This window comes from Ornithorhynchus anatinus, chromosome 13 (assembly GCF_004115215.2).
Source record: "Ornithorhynchus anatinus isolate Pmale09 chromosome 13, mOrnAna1.pri.v4, whole genome shotgun sequence".
Lineage (NCBI taxonomy): Eukaryota > Metazoa > Chordata > Mammalia > Monotremata > Ornithorhynchidae > Ornithorhynchus > Ornithorhynchus anatinus.
In genome coordinates this window covers 33,222,585-33,245,805 of record NC_041740.1, presented here as the reverse complement: position 1 = coordinate 33,245,805, position 23,221 = coordinate 33,222,585, and the positions used below count along the sequence as shown (strand labels likewise).

At 41.0% G+C, this 23,221-nt stretch overlaps 1 protein-coding gene across 1 annotated transcript; it reads left to right on the top strand.

Annotated features, from left to right (window-relative positions):
• Positions 1-2,422: 2,422 nt before the first annotated feature.
• On the top strand, positions 2,423-22,816 carry SEC61A2 (SEC61 translocon subunit alpha 2). Its single transcript, XM_007656947.3, has 12 exons — positions 2,423-2,542; positions 9,656-9,723; positions 11,755-11,820; positions 12,535-12,613; positions 13,975-14,106; positions 14,252-14,361; positions 17,328-17,481; positions 18,434-18,594; positions 19,199-19,396; positions 20,404-20,595; positions 20,729-20,805; positions 21,693-22,816. The coding sequence occupies exons 1-12, from the start codon at positions 2,536-2,538 to the stop codon at positions 21,877-21,879; spliced, it is 1,431 nt and encodes a 476-aa protein (XP_007655137.1). The 5' UTR covers positions 2,423-2,535; the 3' UTR covers positions 21,880-22,816.
• Positions 22,817-23,221: the final 405 nt, after the last annotated feature.

Genomic DNA, 23,221 nt, shown 5'->3' with positions numbered 1-23,221 from the left:
TTAAGTTTGCCAAATTCAGTTTCTTTGAAATATTCCTGAAGGTGAACCTTTTTAATATGTTTTAATGAACCAAAGTAATTTTATGCTGTTCATGTTTTTAGTCTTCATATAGACTAGTGAAAAGTAACAAACTCACCAATGCTTTTCTGTCAAATCCCCTTTCCGCAATTCACCAGTGGACATTTTAAATTCCTTCAGCTGGTGGGATTATTTAAGTGATTTCACATGAAATTGGTGTATTGTACTGATTTTTAGAATGTGACTTTGTTTTCCCCCAGCCCCGTTATAAATTAAATACCTCCACTTTTATATAGCTTGTAAAGGAAAACTGTGGTTCTCCCTGATCAGATGTGTAATACAAGTGCACATGCGCACAGGCCTGCTCTAGGCAAACAGCCTCACATTGTTGGATGAATGTGCCCTAATCCCCTAACAATGTTCTTGCCAAAACACGTAATGAAAATACATGTTATGACAGAACTGAGTGAATGAGAGCACTTATCAAGAGTTTCACTTTTGATCTTGAATACCCAGTTCCTCCTAGTCCATATAATTTTTCATCTCTTCATGTTTTTGTAATCTATGAATCATCATTTTCTGCTTTTTCCAGTTTTAACTAAATATTTCTGGGCCAATAGGCAGTATTGACAGTGTGGCCTGGTTCATGGGTCTGGGAGTGAGAAGGATCTGGATTCTAATTCCGGCTCCGACACTGGTCTGCTGAATGACCTTGGGCAAATCATTTCACTGTGCTTCAGTTCTCTCACTTGTAAAATGGGGGCTAAGATTGTGACTCTGTCCAACCCAATTATCTTGTATCTACCCCAGCATATAGAACAGACACATAGAGCACATTGTAAGAGCTCAACAAATACTACAAAAAAAGCTTAGTTCATTTCAATGAAAATATCCTATGTTGGGAGTCTAAACACTTATTACAGTGCCTGGCACATAGTAAGCACCTCACAAATACCATAATATTAAATAACATGCTGCATCTGTTATTATCAATGCCTCCACCTTAGCTGAAGAAAGTCGTGATTAATTCAAGCCAGAAAATACCTGTCCTATAGCACCAAACAGAAATTCAGAGTAGCGGAAAACAAAGATGGAATTTTAAGTGCTATGAAAACTTTCCTAAATCACTCTAAGGTGACCTGTCTAACCTTTGGATTGTTTTGCTTGCCTTTCTTTTACACAAAGGTATTACTCATTTGTTTACCAAGGTTGATTTAAAAACAGCCTATTACTCATTTGTTCACCAAGCCTGATTTAAAAACAGCTTGTAGGAACAGAGGAGATAATAGTTACCAGTTCATTTGGGCTGGACAGCCTTTGCAAGCAAGCATTGGAAATATCCTTGTACAAGGAGGAGAAAATTGCTTTATTACAATAGAGAAGCAGTGTGGCTTCATGGAAGGAGCACGGGCTTGGGAGTCAGAGGACGTGGGTTCTAATCCCGGCTCTGCCACTTGTTTGCTGTGTGACCTTGGGCAAGTCACAACTGCTTTGTGCCTCAGTCATCTCATCTGTAAAATGAGGATTAAGACGGTGAGCCCCATGTCGAGCGACCTGATTATCTTGTATCTACTCCAGCAATTAGAACAGTGCTTGGTACACAGGAAGCGCTTAACAAATACCATTATTATTATAAATACCATGTCCGCCTTTGCAGCACCAGTCAATCCATGGCATTTATTGAGCGCTGTGTGCAGTGCACTGTGCTAAGCACGTGGGATTGCACAGTACAATCGAGCTAGCCCTACAGTCTAGAGGGGGAGCCAGGCCCTGCACGTGTCCAGGGGTCCTGGCTGTATTGTACTTTAATAATAATAATGATGATGATGATATTTGTTAAGCGCTTACCATGTGCAAAGCACTGTTCAATACAATATACAAGCTCATAAGGCTCACAGTCATATCTATACAATATACAACCTGAATACAAGGGGATCAGGTTGTCCCACATGGGGCTCACAGTCTTCATCCCCATTTTCCAGATGAGGTCACTGAGGCACAGAGCCGTGAAGTATCTCGCCCCAAGTCACCAAGCTGGCAAGTGGCGGGGTGGGGATTAGAACCCACGCCCGGGTTCTTTCCAGTGAGCCTCGCTGCTTCTCTTTCCAAGCGCTTAGTACAGTGCTGTGCACCCAGGAAGCGCTCCATGAAAACGACTGAATGAATGGTCTGTCGTGGTCTGGCAGAAGGGAGAAGGGAGCGGGGAGGCCCGGCCGGTGACCATGGCAACCGGCGAGGCGTCGGCGGCGGGGCCTGCGCGCAGGCGCGCCCGGCCGCTCGGAGGGGGCGGGTCCCGGCGGGCGGGGTCACGTGACGCGGACTGGCCCATGGAAAGGGCCGGGAAGGGGGCGGGGCCGGCCGGCCGGGGGAGCCCAAGAGCCGAGGACCCGAGCAGCCGAAGAGCCGAGGACCCGAGCAGCCGAAGAGCCGAGGAGCCGAGGAGCCGAGGCCGCGGGCTGAGCCGCAGGAGCGGAGCGGGGAGGCCGCCGGCCGCGTTCGCCCCTGTCAGTCGTCGCCATGGGGAGTGAGTAGCCCTCCCCGAGACGGCTCCGGGGACGAGGGGCGACAGCGCCCATCGCCCCTCGTCCATCGTCCCCGAGCCCCTGCCCGGACCCTGGGCCGCCTCGGAGCTCCGGCCAGGCCTCAGGCCGGCGGGAGGTGGGGGGGAGGCGGCGGCGCCGCCAGGCCCAGGAGGCCCAGGACAGGACAGGACGAGCAGGCCCGGGCCCAGGCGGGAAGGACGGGGAACCCCCCCCCCCCCCCAAGAATAATAGTCCTCCTCCTCCTCCTCATCGTGGCATTTGTTAAGCGCTTACCCTTCTGAGCGCTTGCGGGGGAGACGAGGCGATCAGGTTGTCCCACGTGGGACTCCCCGTCTCCATCCCCCTTTCACGGATGAGGGAACTGAGGCCCAGAGGAGTCAAGTGGCTTGCCCGAAGTCACACAGCTGACAGGTGGCGGAGGCGGGATTAGAACCCATGACCTCTGACTCCCCAGCCCGGGCTCTTTGCACTGAGCCACGAGGGATGGTAGTTCTTAAGCGCTTACTATGGGCCAAGCGCTCTTCTTAGCGCAGGGGGAGAGAGAAGGGGGCTCCCAGGCCTCATTCATTCATTCAGCCGTATTTATTGAGCGCTTACTATGCGCAGAGCACTGGACTAAGCGCTTGGAATGGATAATTCGGCCACAGAGAGACCGTCCCTGCCCACCGACGGGCTCACAGTCTAAACGGGGGAGACAGCAGAGCAAAAGAGAACAAAACCAGGAGTCTGGCGTCGGTATCATCAAGATAAATAGAATCCTAGATCTATACACGTCATTAGCCAAATAAATAGAGGAATAAATAATACATACAGATATGCACAGTGCTTCTTCCCCATTTTACAGATGAGGTCGCGAAGTGACTTGCCCAAAGTCACCCAGCTGGCAAGTGGCGGAGGCGGGATTAGAATCCACGACCTCTGACCCCCAAGGCCGGGCTCTTGCCACTAAGCCACGCTGCTTGGAGGACAAGCTTTGGGGAAGAGGAAGAGGTGATAATCAGTAGTGGTATTTGTCTCAAGCACTTACTCTGTGCCAGGCACTGTTCTGAGCACTGGGGAGGAAAACAGTAATAATTCATAATTGTGGTATTTGTTAAGCACTTACTATGTGCCAGGCACTGTTCTAAGCACTGGGGAAGAAAACAGTAATAATTATGGTATTTGTCTCAAGCGCTTACTCTGTGCCAGGCACTGTTCTGAGCACTGGGGAAGAAAACAGTAATAATTAATCATTGTTGTATTTGTTAACCACTTACCATGTGCCAGGCACTGTTCTAAGCACTGTGTGGCTCAGTGGAAAGAGCATGGGCTTTGGAGTCAGAGGTCATGGGTTCGAATCCCGGCTCTGCCACTTGTCAGCTGTGTAACTGTGGGCAAGTCACTTCACTTCTCTGTGCCTCAGTTACCTCATCTGTAAAATGGGGATTAAGACTGTGAGCCCCACGTGGGACAACCTGATTCCCTTGTGTCTACCCCAGCGCTTAGAACAGTGCTCTGCACATAGTAAGCGCTTAACAAATACCAACATTATTATTATCACTGGGGAAGAAAACAGTAATAATTATGGTATTTGTTAAGCGCTTACCATGTGCCAGGCACTGTTCTAAGCACCGGGCACCGGGGAAGATAACAGTAATAATTAATAATTGTGGTATTTGTTAAGCACCTACTATGTGCCAGGCACTGTTCTAAGCACTGTGGAAGATAGTAATAAGGATGGCATTTGTTAAGCGCTTACTATGTGCAAAGCACTGTTCTAAAAGTGCTGTGGGGGGGAATACAAGGTGATCAGGTTGTCCCATGTGGGACTCACAGTCTTCATCCCCATTTTACAGGTGAGGGAACTGAGGCACAGAGAAGTTAACTGACTTGTTCAGAGTCACACAGCTGACAAGCCGCAGAGCCGGGATTAGAGCCCATGACCTCTGACTCCGATGCCTGGGCTCTTTCCACTGAGCCATGCTGCTTCTCATAATAATAATGATGGTATTTCTTAAGCGCTTACTATGTGCGAAACTGTTCTAAGCACCGGCGTAGATTCAAGCTCATCAGGTTGGACACAGTCCCTGTCCCACATGAGGCTCCCAGTCTCAGTCACCATTTTACGGATGAGCTTACTGAGGCACAGAGAAGTTAAGTGACTTACCTAAGGTTACACGACAGACCAGTGGCGGATCCAGGATTAGAACCCACGGCCTCTGAGAGATGCTGGGGCATTTGAGAATTAATCAAGAAGGAAGAGGTTGAAGTGCTGGCGGCATGGAGAGGAGACACGCAGACCCAAAAAGGAACTTGGGAGATGCCAGAGAAGTGGATATGCAGTGTTCCAGCGTTGGGAATTGCAGAGTGGGGTCTAGGGTAACAGTAGTAATGGTTTTAAGTACTTGCTAAGTGCTGGGATGGATGCAGAGAAATTCAGATCATTTAAATTGGGACCTCACATGGGGCTCACATTTTAAGAGGTAGGATGATCAGTAATAATTGCTGTGGTATTTAAGTGCTTGCTATTTGCTGGACATTGTAGTTAAGTGCTGGGATAGATACAAGCAAAGCAGGGTTGGATATCAAGTATCATACTCCCATTTTACAGAGGAAGAAACTGAGGCACAAAGATCCCATCACTTTTATCCAAGGTCACACAACAGGCCAGTGGCAGAGCTGGGACAAGGGCCCGAGTCTCCTGGTACCATGCTTTTTTCAACTAGGTCATGGGAATGTAAGTCAAGAGGTTCCCTTTAGTGGTGGAAAACTGAGGTGTTCTGTACCCAATTACCATTTCTCTTAGTTACCTAGCTGCCCTGAAATAGGACTAATTATAGCAAACAATTTAGTTCACTAAGTCATTGTTTAAAAAGCCTATCAAATTTTACTACTATTATAGACCTACAAAGTGAGTCACTTGGGATATTGGAAATCATTTTTCAGGAATTTTGTGGGGGTAGAAAAATAGTCATTTGAGTCAATATTTACATGGTCAAGTATGGTCTTGGGTGTTGAGGGGAAGGACAGAGAATAGTTAATAGCCTAAAGAAAGATGGCAGGACAGCCCCAAGTTTACCAACTAGACAAAAGTATCAGAAAATTAAACTCTACAGAATTATACAGCTCTACAGAATTTTATACCCATTCAGGACAGTGGGAAGGGTAGTGCTAGAAAATCCTGGGGTGATTGAAGAAATTCTTGAATTCCATGTTTGTTTTTAAATGCAAAAGCACTCAAATTCCCCTGTCTATCCTTAAGGCCTGCAGAGGAAACTGTGACTCTGAGTAGCATTTTTCCATAACCCAATCGTGGGGTGGGAATTGATCATGAAAAGTCATTAGTCATTCATTCATTCAGTCATATTCATTGAGTGCTTACTGAGTGCAGAGCACTGTACTAAGCACTTGGGAACGTACAGTACAACAATAAGCAGATACATTCCCTGCCCACAGTGAGCTTACTGTCTAGAAGGGGGAGACAGACATCAATACAACTAAAAAAATTACAGAGATGTACATAAGTGATGTGGTCTGGGAGGGAGGAAGAACAAAGAGAGCAAGCCAGGGTGATGCAGAGGGGAGTGGGAGAAGAAGAAAAGAGGGGGCTAGTCTGGGAAGGCTCCTTGGAGGAGATGTGCCGTCAATAAGGTTTGGGGAGGGGGATGGAGGATGGAGGGAGGGAGAGTGTCCTTTCTCCTCCCTCCAGGCCAGTAGAAAGCATGACTTGATGGAAAAGAGTATGTGATAGGAGTTGAGAAACCTGGTTTCTAATCTCAGGTTTTACCCTGGCCAGCAGTGCAAACATAGGCAAGTCATTAAATTTCTCCATGCCTCAGTTTCCTTATCAGTAAAATGGAGTTAAAAATGCCTGTGCTTCCTTACCTTGGATGGTGAACTCCGTATGGGACTGGGGGTATGTCTGATCTGATTGTCCTAGATCAATCCCTCTACTTGGCCTAAATGCTAAATAAATATCATAACCAGTGTGTTAGAGTTATGGAAATGTAGGTTACTCTCTTTAAAAATGCCCAGAAAAGATTTCATAACCTTTGTCAGTTAAAGATTTCAGTATCTCAACTCTTTTTTAAAGAGTTATTCTTATTAATAATGATGTTTGTTAAGGACTATGTGTCAACCACTATTCCAGGTTTGGGGTAGATATAGGTTAATCAGATTGGACCTAGTCGCTTTCCCACATGTACTCCCAATCTAAGTAGGAGGGAGAATAGGTATCAAATCCCCATTTTACAGATGGGAAATTGAAGCACAGTGAAGTGACTTGCTCAGGGTTACATAGTAGATAAACAATGGAGTCAGGACTAGAACTCAGATCCTCTAATTCCCTGGTGTGTGCTCTTTCCACTTGGCCATGGCTGCTCATCTCTTTACAGTCAGGAAACTCTTCCTTTAGTTAACCTGATGTTTCCTTTCTTGGACAAAATAATAATAATAATGATAAGGGCGCTAGCCTCTCCTTTTTGTAAGGCTCTTTCCACTTAATAAACTTATATTTATTTTCCCTTTGGCTCCATCTTTAGAAGTCAGAAAGGTCTTAGTGGTCTCCTTAGTACAAAGTGGGGTGAAAGTTTAGAACATAAAACATAAAGAACATAAAACATGCCATTGTTGGGTGATGGTGGTAGATGTCATTTATTAACATGTTTTGGGTGCTAAGCACTGGGATAGATTCAGACTAGTGGTTAGTCCTGCCCAGTATTTTGCCTCCACTGATGACAACAGGATGCTCGGAGAAATCAAATCCTGTAATTCTTATCTTTCTTGGTATTCGTCGTAATGTTTAGAGATGCATCATCTAGCATCCTTAACTGTCCTTGAGATTATTACATTATGGACCACCCATGAATTGATCCAAATGCCTTTTGAATCTACTGATATTTTTCACCAGTGGTAGCAAATTCTAGTTTCCCACCTGCTGTGAGTCCCTCACCTCTTCTGAGACCTTCCTGCAGTGTTCTTCCATCTGCTTATTATTGCCCAGAAAATCTTAGTTTTCCTCTCCATTTTGGAGATTTTGCTGCACTCATCCAGAGAGCTTCTGAAGGTATTAAATCTGGTTTTAGCACTGATTCCTGAGAAAACCCACTATTTATACATGCCACATCCTGAAAACTAACATTTATCCTTATCCTATTCCTATCTTTTAGTCAGTTGCACATAACAGATCCCATGCTTGCTCAGATTTTTTTAGTGTGAAATGTTTCCAAAGACTTTTCTACATCTCAGTGTATTGTCTACTAATTCCCCTCTCCTCACGTGATGATGTGATGATGGCGTTCATATAATATCATCAAGTGAATGAAACACAGTTTCTCCCAACTGAAACCATACTGTTTTCCCCCATCGGGTGTTTTTTTCAACTGCTGAGCCTAAATGTTGTCAGTTTATTGAGGAAGCGACTAACTGACAATTCTATTCTTCAAATTTAGAAATGAGATTTACTAGTCCTTGTTTGCGTAACCTCATTAGCCTTTTTTTATAGTGGTCATTACATTGGTGATCTGCTAGTCCTCTAGTAAGGTGGCCATTTGTAAAGGTAAGATCTAAACTTTTGCTAGGAGTTCTACCACTTTTCCTTCTGGCGGATTCCTTCTGGTCTAGTTGATTTGTTTACATCTAATTTCTCAGGTCTAAAACAATCCTTTGATCCACAGTTGATCCATGTACTAGGAGAAGGAATATAGGATCGCAAATTAGGAGAAGCAGGTTTGAGTGCCAGCTGTGCCACTGGCCAACTCTGTGATCTTGAGTACTTCACATACCTTTTGCAGGCCTCAGCTTTTCTCATCTGTAAAATGGGGATAAAATTATGAGCCCTGCGTGGGACGAGACCCATGTCTAATCTCATAATTTTGTATCTATGCTTCTAATGAGAATTCTACATCTCCATGGAGGACAGTGACTGTGTCAAACCAAATTTACCTGTATTTTACCCCAGCAATTAGAATAATGATTGACACATAGTAAGTGCGTAACAAATACTATAAAAAAGTTACTAGTGCACCAGTAATTGTTGGTGCAGGTAATACCAGCAAACAGTGGAATGGAAGATTGATATATTTATCATTCCAAAAATCAGTGATTTCAGATACTGTCAAAGCATAACACAGTAAAATAGATTTGAAAGGCAAATTGAAAATTTAAAAAATTTAAATTTTCTATTTATACTTAGGATAAAGTTTAACAATTTGAAGAGACTTGTTTTCAGATTTCATTTGGTGTGGAAGCCATTTGGGGTTCTGACAGGCAGGGAAACTGAAACAAAAGCAATAAAAGGTGGGTTAATATTAGTAATGGCAGTAGCACCATGGAAGCTTGAACATAACTGCTTAAATAAATGTCAGCGCTGTTGTTAATTTCCCAGCTGTTATTTCAGGAGTCTCTAGCTAAAATATCTGAGTGTACCTTTTCAATAGTTGTTAGAGGAAATGCTCTGAGACTTACTCTGGCCGGCAGTTTCATTTCATTAGCTATTGTCGTATTAATATTTAACATTTATTGAGCACCAACAGTACCTGAACCACCTTCATTTGATTATGTTTTCTTGAAAACGGTCAAAATAAGATGAGATAATTTCCCACCAAGTATTCAGGCAGTCTGGTTAGATTTCATACACTTAGAGAGGAAGAAGGGAAACTTTTATATAAAACTTTTTGTTATTCCCAAATGGAAAGGAGTAATTTCTTGAGCTCTGTGTCTTCACTTTAATGTGTTTGGATTTAGTGATTACACTAATAAATCAAAGATAAAAGCAGACCGAGAGCATGTTTTCAGAATAGATGCATCAACAGATTTATAAACCGTAACTGAATGATGAAGAAGAGAAACTTCTGGACTGTAGCATTTTAACTTAGAAAACTGTAATTTTTGTTAATGGGAACATTGTTTCTGATTTTACAGTGGAAAGCGTTTCTATTGTAGAGCTCCCTAGTGTGGTCCTTCTAGACTGTAAGCTCCCTCTGGGCAGTGTCTACCAACTCTTTTATATTGTACTCTCCCAAGTGCTTTGTACAGTGCTCTGCACACAGTTAGGACTCAATAAATATGATTTAGCTTAATTTCCATAGATTCATTCTTGTCTCTTATTTCAACAGTTAAATTTTTAGAAGTTATAAAACCATTCTGTGCAGTATTGCCTGAAATCCAGAAGCCGGAAAGAAAAGTAAGTGCAGTGTTTTAAATAATTATCTTATGAAGAGTTCAGTATTTCTTGGCATGAGTTATTACCTTATTGGATTGATGACTTCTGCCATTTTATCATTAATGCTCTGTCTTAACTCAGTTAAATCTTGCAGATAAACACAATTACTAGCTTTGTACACAAAATACAGGAACTCATTAATCAATCTATTATTAACTTAGCATAAATTAGTACTGATGCCAGACAACTGGTTTACCTGCAAGGCAGTTACTTAATTCTACATGCTGTTGTAAAACCATGCCTTGAGGTTAAGCAAAGTGTACAGTTTTGAAATATAAAAACTATTAATATTTAACATCTATCTATAATCTTCAAAATTCCTCTCTTGGCTTCATTTTCCCATTAGCATTAATGGGATAGATCCCTTTGAGTGTCTTAGAGGTAAGCACCAAGTGAGTAGTGGAATTTAAGCTTGTTTTTTTACTAAAATAACTTAATACAATCATGTAAAAGTTACTGCCAAGCTGAAACTCATAATCTCCTGATCTATCAATCCTGTCTTCAAACCACTGTCAGAAACTGTCCACTACATTGGAAATACATTGGAAATAGTTTTAGCAAGACTAAAGTACACTAAAGTGAATCAAAATTCCAAGTAATTACCTGCTTTTCATCACTTGGTAAAATGCACCTCATGAATAGAGAGCTCACAGTTTTATTATGTTCACTATAACGGACTTGAAAATAATTACCATTATTAATTGGAAACAGATGAAGAAAGCTGACCTACAATCCTTGATGGAATGCTTGTTTACATAGTCGACTGCCAGCTTTGGCTTCCTATGTGAAATTTTCATGTAAAATTGAATATTATAAGCTACACGTGACCATTTTTAAAGTCCCTATTAATGTGGTATTGCAGAATTTATACCCAAGGTGCAAAGAAAGAGATCTTTGTTCCTGTATCCAGAAACCTATAGTAGTTGTAGTGTTTATTAAGATCTAACTGTGTGCAGAGCACTGTACTAAGCACTCGGAGAGCATATGCAGATGGTAATTAAACATGGTTCCTATCTGTCGAAGTGTTGAGCATAGTAGCCACTGCCACTAAGAAATCTGGAATGGATGTGATCACTAAGTTAATTGAATCGATGTTTGATTGCAAAATCCACTTTCCAACAAAGTTCTAAAGTAGTATATTTTCTTTGCCAGTTTACTTGTGTATCTTCCTTTTTGGAGTTTTTTTAGCCAGTGTGGATAGCTTGATGTGGAGATGAGTTAAAAGAGAAGCAAGTAAAGGATATGATATGTGATAAAATGCCAAGTGAATTGCATACTAATTTGAGCTGGACAGACCAGAAAGATGAAGTTAGTCTTGGGGCTGCTGAATTTAGGAAAAGTCAGTATTAAAAGATAAACAAAATCACCATCTCCCCGATCTCCCCAAAGCAAATCAAATAAGAGCTCCTTTGACTATTCAGCCCAGAAATTGAGAACTGTAGATGTTTGAAGGGATAAAGCTATGTATTTGCAGTTTATATCATATTTAGTTTTGCATTTAGAACTTTTAATAGGTTTTTTTCTAAACCTTTACTCTGTATTGATAAATGGTAGCTCAGACAGGTTACTTACTTCCTAAGAACAGTGCAAACTTTTATTTTCCTACTCTCCCAGTGTGGAGTACAGTGCTCTGCACACAATACACACTTCCAAATACGTAAGTATTCTACTACTGCTTGTGATGAAAACTTGGTAGCCTCAATTCAATGCAATTGTTTAGACGGGTGAATGGAAATGTGAAAGTAGAGACTTTCCAACTGTTGGTTTCAAACACTGATGATTATTAAAATGTGTCCTTAAATTTTCTGATATATTCATTCAGCCATTTTGAGCACTTAATATGTGCAAAACACTGTATATAGGGGTGGTCATATTGTGGTAAAGCTAAGCAGCCACAACATATTGCTGAAGAAGATTTGATATATATATTAAACTCATTTGATGAGTCCTGCTTAGGACTTTGGTTGATTCCAGTTTTTTTGTGTCCTTCAGATCCAGTTTAGAGAGAAGGTGTTATGGACTGCTATAACTCTCTTCATTTTCTTAGTGTGCTGTCAGGTATGTTAAGTGGTTTTTTGTTTTTGTTTTTTACACAAATGTTTGTAAAGAAGATGTGGATTTAATTTGCATAATATATTCACTTGTCTTCAATGTATTTCATTATAAAAATATTGGCATTGGATAGTCACATTCATTGTCATAAATTGCCATTTCTAAAGGCTCTTTAAAAACAGATTACACAAGAGTTTAAATGAATTAGTGGACAAGAAATCTTTGAGAGGGAAAGTTAGGAACTGAGAAGGGGAAAATTAGTGACCTTAATGTGACTGTAGCTTAATATGGATGTTACTCTTCCTCCAGGTATCTTCTTTCCCCCCACACTCTTGAGATGTAATAGTGGAATAGGTAGCCTGTTGATTTGATCAAGTAATAATGTTTTTATGTTCTTATGCTAGGAATCCTTCGATGGTATTTATTGAGCACTTACTGTAGCACCATACAATTCTGACTGTAATTTAAACTTGCCATTTCATATTGACACACAGTAGCTGGATAAAGTTACGAATGAGTTTTTAGTTTTAACTTGCATTTAAGAGGCTTGACCTTTAGACTGCTATTGACTTAATTAGATGGAGCTCTTTTTTTTAGGACTTTTCTTTGTCAAATTATAAGGGAAAGCAATATGGAATGAGTATGTGGTTGGAAGCCCCAGTGTACAAATTCTATTTTTAGAATTTTGGAGATATTTTAACACTGCTACTTATATTGTAGATTCCATTGTTTGGAATCATGTCTTCAGACTCAGCGGATCCTTTCTATTGGATGAGAGTTATCCTGGCATCCAACAGAGGTCAGTTTCTGGTCATTGTGTCTGTCTTGAGGCCCTGGTACATGTGAGTTGATGGGTGTTTTTTTGTTTTGTTTTTTTTAAAAGATATTTTAGTGCTCAGTGTGTATCAAGCACTGTTCTAAGCACTAGGGTAGGTACAGGTTAATCAGGTCAGACACAATTCCTCTTCCACATGGGGTTCACAGTCTAAGCATTGCATCCCCATTTTACCGTTGAGGAAACTGAGGCACAGAGAAGTTGTGACTTGGTCAAAGTCACAGAGCAGGCAAGTGGCAGAACTGTGATTAGAACCCAGATACTCTTTTTTAAAAATAGTATCCGTTAAGAGCTTACTACATGCCAGGTGCTATAATAAGTGCTACAGTAGATACAGTATAAACAGGTTCGACACAGCCCGGGACCCATACCTTAGTCCCCATTTTAGGTGAGGGAACTGAGGCACAGAAAAGTGAAGTGACTTATCCAGGGTCACACAGAAGACAAGTGGCAGAGCTGGGATTAGAACCCAGGTCCTCTGACTCCTAAGCCTATGCTTTTTCCACTAGGCCTGCTTCTAATTATTTGATTTTAAATATGTATCTGAGCCTTAAATATTTATGGAATCTTACCTTCTGTAAGTTCAAAGTTTTCCTAAAAACAACTCTGTTTTGTTCTTGCATCACCCAAGCTAGGGATTTTGATTGTTGGTGTTTATTATCACCGGGGAGTATGTGGTAGTAAGAATATTTGGAATTCCCTTTAGTTTGTCTTAATTGAATACTGAAGATGTGGGCTTAGTTGGAAAGAGCATTGGCCTGGGAGTCAGGACCTGGGTTCCAATCTCGACTGTGCCATGTGTCTACTGTGTGACCTTGGGCAAGTTGCTTAACGTCTTTGTGCCTCAGTTACCTCATCCGTAAAATGGGGATTAAGACTGCAAGCCCCAGGTGGAACAGGGATTGTATCCAACCTGATAAGCTTGAACCTACCCTAGTGCTAAGTGCAGTGCCTGGCACATAGTAAGTTCTTAACAAATACCATTAAAAAGTGTGGTTTAACTGAGAATCTTGAGTGGAAAATGCTATCATACTTTCTCCTTAACTATAAACTCAGCAGTTATTTAAAAGTTTCATAACAGTTTACATTTTCAGAGTTCTTTGTAATTATTTTATTATTTCTTGAGCAATACTGCATAAGTCACTTTATAAAATGAGTTTAATCAGATACACTTCTAGAATGAGAATTCCTTGTTTCAGTCCAAAAATTGCGTGAGTATTCAGAAAGACCACAGGGGCAAAAAACATCTCAAAGGAATGGTTTCCACTGTATTCATTAGTAAAGATCATGTTGTAAATTATCTTTTTTTGGTCTTCTCTCTTCAGGAACTTTAATGGAATTGGGAATCTCCCCAATTGTAACATCAGGTCTGATCATGCAGTTGTTAGCTGGAGCCAAAATCATTGAAGTTGGCGATACTCCAAAAGACAGAGCTCTATTCAATGGGGCCCAGAAATGTGAGCATCAAATTGGTTAAAAAGATGGGTCACTTCCCATGTCAGAAAAACAGCTTGTATTAACTCTAAAGTCATGATTTCTATAATATTGTTGAGTATTTTCTTTGTTACTAAATCTGTATTTCTTTCTCCCAATTTGTATTAGTATTTGGTATGATTATTACCATTGGGCAGGCCATTGTCTATGTCATGACTGGAATGTATGGGGATCCTGCTGAAATGGGTGCTGGGATCTGCCTCCTTATCATCATTCAGGTAGGAGTCCTACACTGTCGCAAAATAACGTGATGATTTATCAATGCTTTGATCTGTGGGCCAAATTGTTTGTGTAGTGTAATGGTTGCAAAATGTAGACACCAAATGGGTACTTCTGATTTGTAGAGGTTAAAGGATAGGCGATTCTGAATTTTTGAGAATTTATGTCTTTATAAGAGTACTGTTAGGTTAATGGTTCCTGAATTATATATTTGCGGGATCTTATAGCCTCAGTAGGTGGTGTGGAATTACCGGTGGAAGTCTATCTAGAAATTTCTGCTTGGTCATCTTTTTAGCCCATCTTCTTAGGATATGAATCGCCCAGTGAATGTTAAGTGTGGCTCCAATTTGCATGTGCATAAGATTCAAGGTGTTGTGAAGCTGAGCAAGACTTGATTCCTCATTACTGTGGAAATTGCCTTTCTCACAAATGCCTTGAGGTAGTAAAGATCAGCCTGGATGTTTATATTAAGGATTCCCTCCGTGCTCTAGTCGTAGATCTAGGCCTAAATCTGTTAGTGTTTAGGGAATGATGTATGACTCATTTCTTTAATCTTGCCTACTTTAGCAAGCACAGCTATTTGTTGCTGTGGTTTTCTTTAGTTTATGGTGGCTTTTCCGTTGAAAGTTACTTTAAAGAACTCAAGTGGTTTTTTAGGGACGTTTAGGAATTCAGTTCTTTCTGAGACTTAGAAACAAGGATATTTTTTAAAACTATCTCCCTATTTTAAAATAGGCTATTTGATCAGTTTTTTAAAGTTTTAAAAATCAGATAAGGTCTCATCAGATCATAAATCAGATGAGATGCAAAATAATTTTTAATGGCCTCTACTGTGACATTGAAGCGTATTTTAAAATATTTTCATTTAATTTTGACTAAGACTGGGCGGGCATACAGAATATATTCTTTCAGTTGCTTCTAGCATTCAGGCCAATGTCATCTTCCAATTATGCAGATCAGTGTTTTAGGAAAACCCTGGGTTGTTTTTTGGTTTTTTGGGGGTTTTTTTAAGGGTACCTCAAACTCATCTCTTGTCTTAGAGCAGAATAAATGCCCAATTCAGCTGTGATTTCAGTTGATTATTTGGAGCATCTTGCTTTTTAGAAAGAAAGCATCCTGATCCTTGTGACGTGAAACCTTCATACTAATGGGTTTGACTAGTTAAAGCAACAACCGATAGCTAAAGAGACAATAAAGATGACGAACTTTGGCGTGTGCTAAGTAGTGCCTGGGAAACCAAAAACAGAAGTAGAGACTTGCTTGAGAACCCACAAAATGTAGGATTAGGATGGCCTAATGCTTAGCTTAGTGTTCTCTCCACTTCTAGTGCCATTCTGCATTAAAAACCCATAATTCCTCTAACACTGATGTTCTAAGTTGATGAACTGGCTTGGATTGTCAGCTCAGATTTTTCTGGTAGCCGAGAATAGTATCTTAAAAGTGACCAGAATGGACTAAAAGCTAACATGGGTATCGAAGCTGTACCAACCCATTCTCTCCAAAAAATATTAAGTGAACTCCAGATATTAAGTGAAGTCCACAGCCTTCTAGGAGTTAGGAGTTTAAAATGGATTAAATATAGCTTCCAAAATCTAGAATCAGTCAACTGCATCAAGTGCCTTCTGTGTGCAGATCACTGCACTACACGTTTGGAAGAGTACAATAGAATCAATAGATGGGTTCCCTGCCATCAAGGAGTTTTAGTAGTCTACAGTCAAGCCTTCTGTGTTGCTCTCATTCTTAGGTTAGATAAAATTTCAAAGACAGCAGTGTATTTTGATTTCTAGCGTGTGTTCATCATACTTAAATGTAATTCCTTCTAAATGAAACTAGGTACAAAGAAAAGGTGTGCAAGATAAATTCTCATTAAATGCTGCCCAAGATCTCTATTAGCGAAAAAAGAATGCCAAAATAAACTTGTGTTCATCTGTTAGAACTGATACCACCTCATATCTTTTGCTGTTCAAACCTGAGGATGTGCAAGTTGACCATTGCAGCTTTCTTTCAAACTGAGGGGGAGAAGCCGTCTTTAAAGAAACTGAACGAAGGTTCTGGTTCTACTCTCTGCCATGTTCCTGAATGAAACAAAAAAACTTCTCCATATTTCCTTGTCGAACATGAAAGTGGAATGCCATTCTGACTGGTGGCCTACTTTTTTTTTTCCCCACTGCATCTCCAGGGTAGGCCACAGTGAGTGGATAGGAAGCTTGAGGAGTAGAGGATGGTTGGATTAGCTAGCACGTGGGCATTTCTCTCCTCCCATGGTGCTGAGAGAGAATTTTAAAGTGGTGTTTTTTAAGCCCTTACTATGTTCCAGGCACTCTTAGACCCAGCATAGCATAGTGGAAAGAGCCCGAGCTTGGGAGTCAGAGGATGTGGGTTCTAATCCCGGCTCCGCCACTTGTCTGCTGTGTGACCTTGGGCAAGTCTTTAAGTTCTCTGTGCCTCAGGTACCTCAACTGTAAAATGGGGATTAAGATTGTGAGCCCCAAGTGCGACAACCTGATTACCTTGTGTCTGCCTCAGCACTTAGAATAATACTTGACACATAGTAGATGCTTAACAAATACCATGATTATTATTATTCTATAAATGGAAATCTCTCTTCAAGCCTTATTGGAATTTTTTCAAAATTATGGGCAAATAAATATGCCTCGAAACTCCTAGATCTATTTAGTTGTTGTAATGACTCTTGGGTGTCCCAAACAATTATTTAGAGGTAATTTGCTGTAGAATCATATTCTGATTGCAGACAAAGAGAGATGACATGGGGAAAATTTTGTGATCCGACGCACGGTTTATGACATTAAGTATGCCATAAACCAGGAAAATGTAGTCAATGAAGGGTTCTCTTCCTGCGCCCATCCCTCCTGCCCCCAATCCCCTTCCTTCCCACCATTCTCCCATTTCTTGACTTCCTTGATTTTGTTCTTGCTTCAGCTTACTTGCATTTCTTTCCCCACAGTTGTTTGTTGCTGGTTTGATTGTGCTGCTGTTAGATGAGCTGCTACAGAAGGGTTACGGCTTGGGGTCTGGTATTTCCCTCTTTATTGCCACCAACATCTGTGAAACCATTGTCTGGAAGGCCTTTAGCCCCACTACCATTAACACTGGCAGAGGTACATTGCACAGTAACCGCAACTGCACGAGATTGCTGGAAGTGTCCCGTAAAGTAATGTAAAATGGAGCAGTACAAGTCTTTTAGTGTGTTCATTTGATGACCAGATGAACAACTGTAATGCAGATGTGCGCCCCCCCCCCCCCCAAAAAAAGAGTGGATTTCAGTAGTTGAAGGGAGATTTAAAAAAAAAAATCATTTATTTTGTATCCCTTCTTTAAATCCCTCCTGAAAGAGTACTTCTAGGTCACGTGTTTCTAAAATGTTAACTTGTTTTCAGCATTCACTGACAACAAGAGACATTAAAAAGATGGAGGATTTAGTTATTTTTAAAAGATAATAGTGTACACATTGCATATTTAAGCTACTCTGCTATATTTTGATAAATTTTGACCTGCACTTAAAATTTGAAACTTCATATGTCATGTTCTTCAGCCCTGGCCTCCACCCAGTCCCTTGTTGGTTACGTCTGACATCTTAAAAATGTTAATTGTCTGGATACTGAGGGTTAATCAATGCATCCGCTATTCTAAAATAGAGAAAAATATTTGATTCTTGCATATAGCTCTTGAGTCTGGCATTTTAAAATTTTCTATGCTTTGCTGCTCCTTTTCATAATTAATACCCTCTCTCCTCCTCTCTTCCTTAAAGCAAGAGAGAGGCAAGACCTTATAGCTCAGGAATCTATTTTATGTGACAAAAGATATTTGCCACATAAAAAGACATTTGCCATATTTCAGATTTTATATCCGAAGGAGATGTTGCGTTGCCTTTTAAATATTTGCAGTGGTTTTATTTCTGTTTCTATTTAAGCCCAGGCCATGACAAGTTGTAATTATGCCACTTTTTAATGTTTTATGTGGTAGCCTGAAAATTCATCCCAGTGTGCCTGAACTTTGGGGTAACACTGGATGAAAACTCATTAATTTCAATGTGTAATTCATTCTATCCAGGTACGGAGTTTGAGGGGGCAGTCATTGCTCTGTTTCACCTGTTGGCTACCAGAACTGACAAAGTCCGTGCTTTAAGGGAGGCTTTTTACCGTCAGAATTTACCCAATCTCATGAACCTTATTGCTACGGTCTTTGTGTTTGCAGTTGTTATATATTTTCAGGTAAGCATAACCATGTGCTTATTATTGGTATTAATGGAAGGAGGGAGGTCAGTCAGTGGTATTTATTGAGTGCTTTCTGTGTACAGAACACCGTACAGTGTATGTGGGAAAGCACAGTAGATTCCGTAGTCACGTTACCTACCCACAAAGGAGTTTACAGTGTAGAGGGGGATTCTATGCAGGAGACTTTTGGGGAGAGTGAGGGGGAAGAAGCAAGTGGCCCATGTCAATATCCAGGTTATTATAGTTTAGCACCCTAAATATAGCACATTAACAAGCTTTGAAAATCCTTTTAGTCTGTCAGAATTTCACTTCATGTGATTGAATAATTTCATTATTCAGTTTTAATTTCTTTTTGACGTTAGTGCCTTTTAGCATCTCATTTGTTTCGGGTAGATAAGTAGTAGGGTGACATGCAAAAATGCATTTTTGTCTGTAAAATCTAGACAATTTCCAGGTTTTGAAATGTTAAAAGAATCTCTGTGAATTCCAATTCAGTGATGTTATATGCCTTTCTACTTTTTTTTGTTTTTTATTATTCTAAATGTGTTTCTTAATAGGAGGCCTCACACAAAACACCCTTTTATTTTATTTTTACTTTTAGGGATTTCGTGTTGATTTGCCCATCAAGTCAGCCCGATATCGAGGACAGTACAGTAGCTACCCCATCAAACTCTTCTACACCTCGAACATTCCCATCATTCTTCAGTCTGCCTTAGTTTCAAACCTCTATGTTATTTCCCAGATGTTGTCTGTTCGGTTTAGTGGCAACTTCCTAGTAAACCTGCTTGGACAGTGGGCCGTAAGTATTCTGTTGGTGGTTGTGCATTTTAGCTTTTGGTGTAAGCTCTCTCTTTTGTCAGTTTGAATACAAGAGTGCGGAAACATACCCAGGGATGGATCCCACGCTCCAGGAATTGATCTCAGAGCTGGACTCAATCAGTGGTATTTATTGAGTGCTTACTTTGTGGAGATCACTGTATGCAGCTCCTGGGGAAGTACAGTACAAAAGATTAGGTAGACACAGTTCCTGCCCTCAAGTAACTTCTAGTCTAGTCTAGGAGACAGATGTTAAAATAGATCACAGCTAGGGGAAATGATAGAAGATACAGATATGTATATAAGTGCTGTGGGACTGGAGTGGGATGAGTATTAAGATGCTTACGGGTGAGGTGGGGTGGTGGACAAAGGGCTGGGCCTGGCCTACAGAGGCACAAGCTGTCACCCCCTGCCCCATCCCCATCATTACTCTTGAGCTGTTCTGCTAGCATACGGTTGGATTGTGGGAAGAAAGTTGTGGGAAGAAATTGTGTAATGGGAAAAAAAGTTAGATCAAAACTCTCCGGGCTCAAAAACTTGCCAGCCTCAAGAACCTACCCCATTTCCTGTCAGTTAAGTGATTTGGAAGAAGCCACTTATTTACATGGTGTTTTCTGGGGTCTTACTGTATTGTGCAAATAAGGAGATATTAATTTTGTATTGTGCAAATAAGGACATATTAAAAACAAATTTTGAGATTTATGTATGGTCAGCTGATTTTTGTCTTTCATTTAAGCAAACACAAGGAATCTCAGACATAGTCAAAAATTGAGCATTCTCAGGATGCATAGAAATGCACTAGGAACTTGGAGCGGTAAAAAAGTTAACAGTATACAAGAGGCCGCAAGACAAATCTAATCAATGAAATTCCCTCTTCACATATATACAGTAATTAAAGGGTTATACAGGTGGTCAGCAACTGCTGGTAGAGAGGAGAGGGCACTGAGATGTTGACTGTTACCGTTTGCTTTTTTTGTTGTTCTCCCATAGGATGTCAGCGGGGGTGGCCCTGCCCGGTCCTACCCAGTTGGAGGCCTTTGCTATTATCTTTCCCCTCCAGAGTCCATGGGAGCCATATTTGAGGATCCGGTCCATGTGATTGTTTACATCATCTTTATGTTAGGATCGTGTGCATTTTTTTCAAAGACTTGGATAGAAGTATCTGGCTCATCAGCAAAAGATGTGAGTGTTTTGATGGTGCTCGGTTAACTTTCAACTGAACATCTCAGCTGGTTTCGGGATGATTTTTTGGCAAGCATTTTCCCCTGGAAAGACTGTAAACTAAAATAGTTCTGTTTTTTGTTTTTATTTTCAGGTTGCTAAGCAGCTTAAAGAACAACAGATGGTCATGAGGGGACACCGAGACACCTCTATGGTTCATGAGCTTAACAGGTAAGATTGTACTAAAAGTTTCAGAACTCCACCCTTAAGCCCATCTTTAATTCATTCAATAATATTTATTGAGCGCTTACTATGTGCAGAGCACTGTACTAAGTGCTTGAATTTCTCTCCATATCCTGTCTGTACCCCTAGTTCGTCATTGTACGACTTCCTACCAAGAGGCAACTGGAGATGCCAAATTGTTGTCCTGTTGGAAAAAAAAAATTTTAAAGGGTTCCAAATTGACATCTGAATATGCCTGTTAATTTGCTCAGTAACCAAAGGGGGGTGGGGTGCTTGCACGAGCACACACATACTTAGGTATTTGTTAGGCGCTTACTATGTGTCAGGCACAGGCATTAAGACTGTGAGCCCCAAGTGGGACAACCTGATGACCTTGTATCTACCCCAGCACTTAGAACAGTGCTTGGCACTTAGTAAGTGCTTAACAAATACCATCATTGTTATTGTTATTATTTTTATTACTACGTGCTGGGGTAGATACAAGATAATCAGGTTGGACACAGTCCCTGTCTCACATAGGGCTCACGCTCTTAATCCCCATTTTACAGATGACGTAACTGAGGCACAGAGATGTGACTTGTCCAAGCTCATGCAGCAAACAGTTGGTGGAGCCGGGATTAAAACCCAGTCCTTCGGATTCCCTGGGCCATGCTGCTACGTAGTTTTTTGTCTAAACAAAATTTAATTCAATGATCCCTTATCCCTCCTTTATTGAGGATCATTGATCTTATTATTTCAACATTAGCATGTAAGTAATGCCATGCCAGGTTTTGTTCAGTAAAACTCCAGCACAATGTCTCTCTAGACATCAGTGGATCCATGTACATTTGCATTTCCTCAGCTCACCCCCGCTAACTAGGTCCTCTTTGTTCCAGGTACATCCCCACAGCAGCTGCGTTTGGCGGTTTGTGCATCGGTGCCCTCTCAGTGTTGGCTGACTTTCTGGGGGCCATCGGCTCCGGCACTGGGATTCTGCTGGCGGTCACCATCATCTATCAGTATTTTGAAATATTTGTGAAGGAGCAGGCCGAAGTCGGAGGAGTGGGTGCTCTGTTTTTCTAATGGGCAAATATTTCTTCATTTGTGTGGACAGGAAAGTATATTTTGACCTCTCATCAGGTAACGCTGTGGTTGTCTCTTCTCATTTCTTCTGTTCAAAAGTGCTAACTGCCCCATTTCTGTAATGGGCACTGAGCTATGCCTGTGTGCAGCGGGAGGACCAGCTGCCTTAAGAAAAAGTTTACATTATCTTGTTCAACTGTATCTCTAGTGTTGCCTGTAATGCTGGAAACCAATGTATCTACCTTGCTGTTTAAAACCACACAGTGAGATGGTGAAATGTACATTTGACAGTTTTGCACACATCTGCCGACATTTTCCCCAGGTTGTATTTCAATAAACGCAGAGTTCAGATTGCCACTTATGAGCTTATCTAATAAGTTCCCAGACAAATTTATAGCTAATCTATATATTTAGATGATTACTTTTTATACTTTTTTAACTTGTAGTATTTCCCTTCATTTCCCCCCCTCCACCTTTTCCTTCCAAGTCCCCTCCCTAGATTTTTGGCTGGGTGTCTCCCTTTTAACTTTTGGATGGCCTACAAAAGGGAGCCACCTCCTAGACTAGAGATTACATAGGGCAGTTGAACAAAGGACTGCTTTCTATGTCCCAACTGGTTTAGTGTTCCTTTTTTTTGTTTTTGTTGTTGCTGGGTTATAAAAAAAAAATTACATCCCCCCTGACAGCAGAAGGTTCTGCCATCTTACAGCTTTGATTATACCTTCAGCTCCAACAAGGCAATTGGGGAAAATTGTACCTCAACAAGTCCTACCCTCTGGCTTAATCCATAAAGCAAAGGTCTGGTTCTTAGCACTGTGTTTTGTAGTCTGATGGGGGTGGAAAACAATTCATGCACAGAATTCATGTATATTGTTGCACTTTACAGCATCCACGTAAGGTGTGTAAACATCTGCCAATAAACTTTTATTTAATACAACTGTCTCGTGTTGAAAACTGAAAGGGACTCTACCTCATGAAGTGATTTTTGGTGGAGTGTGCTGCTGTGGTGGGCAGAGAGAGAGAGAGAGAGAGAGAGAGAGAGGCTTGAGATGGCTAAAATCAGCTTGGCATCAATATTTCAGAATTGAAATCTGAATTTGAGGAATTGTCTGCCAGTTTAATGAACAAAGCTTAACAATTGTGGTATTTAAGTGGTTACTATGTGCCAATCACTGTACTAAGCACTGGGGTAAGAATAAGTTAATCAGGTCAGACACAGTCCCTTGGGCTCACAAGGTGCTGAAAGGAATGGAAAAAAATAACCCCAAAGGTTGCCCTGAGGAGAGAAAGAAAGCTTAGTGAGGGAATCAAATTCAGTGAAATGTTAAAGAAACTTTCCCAT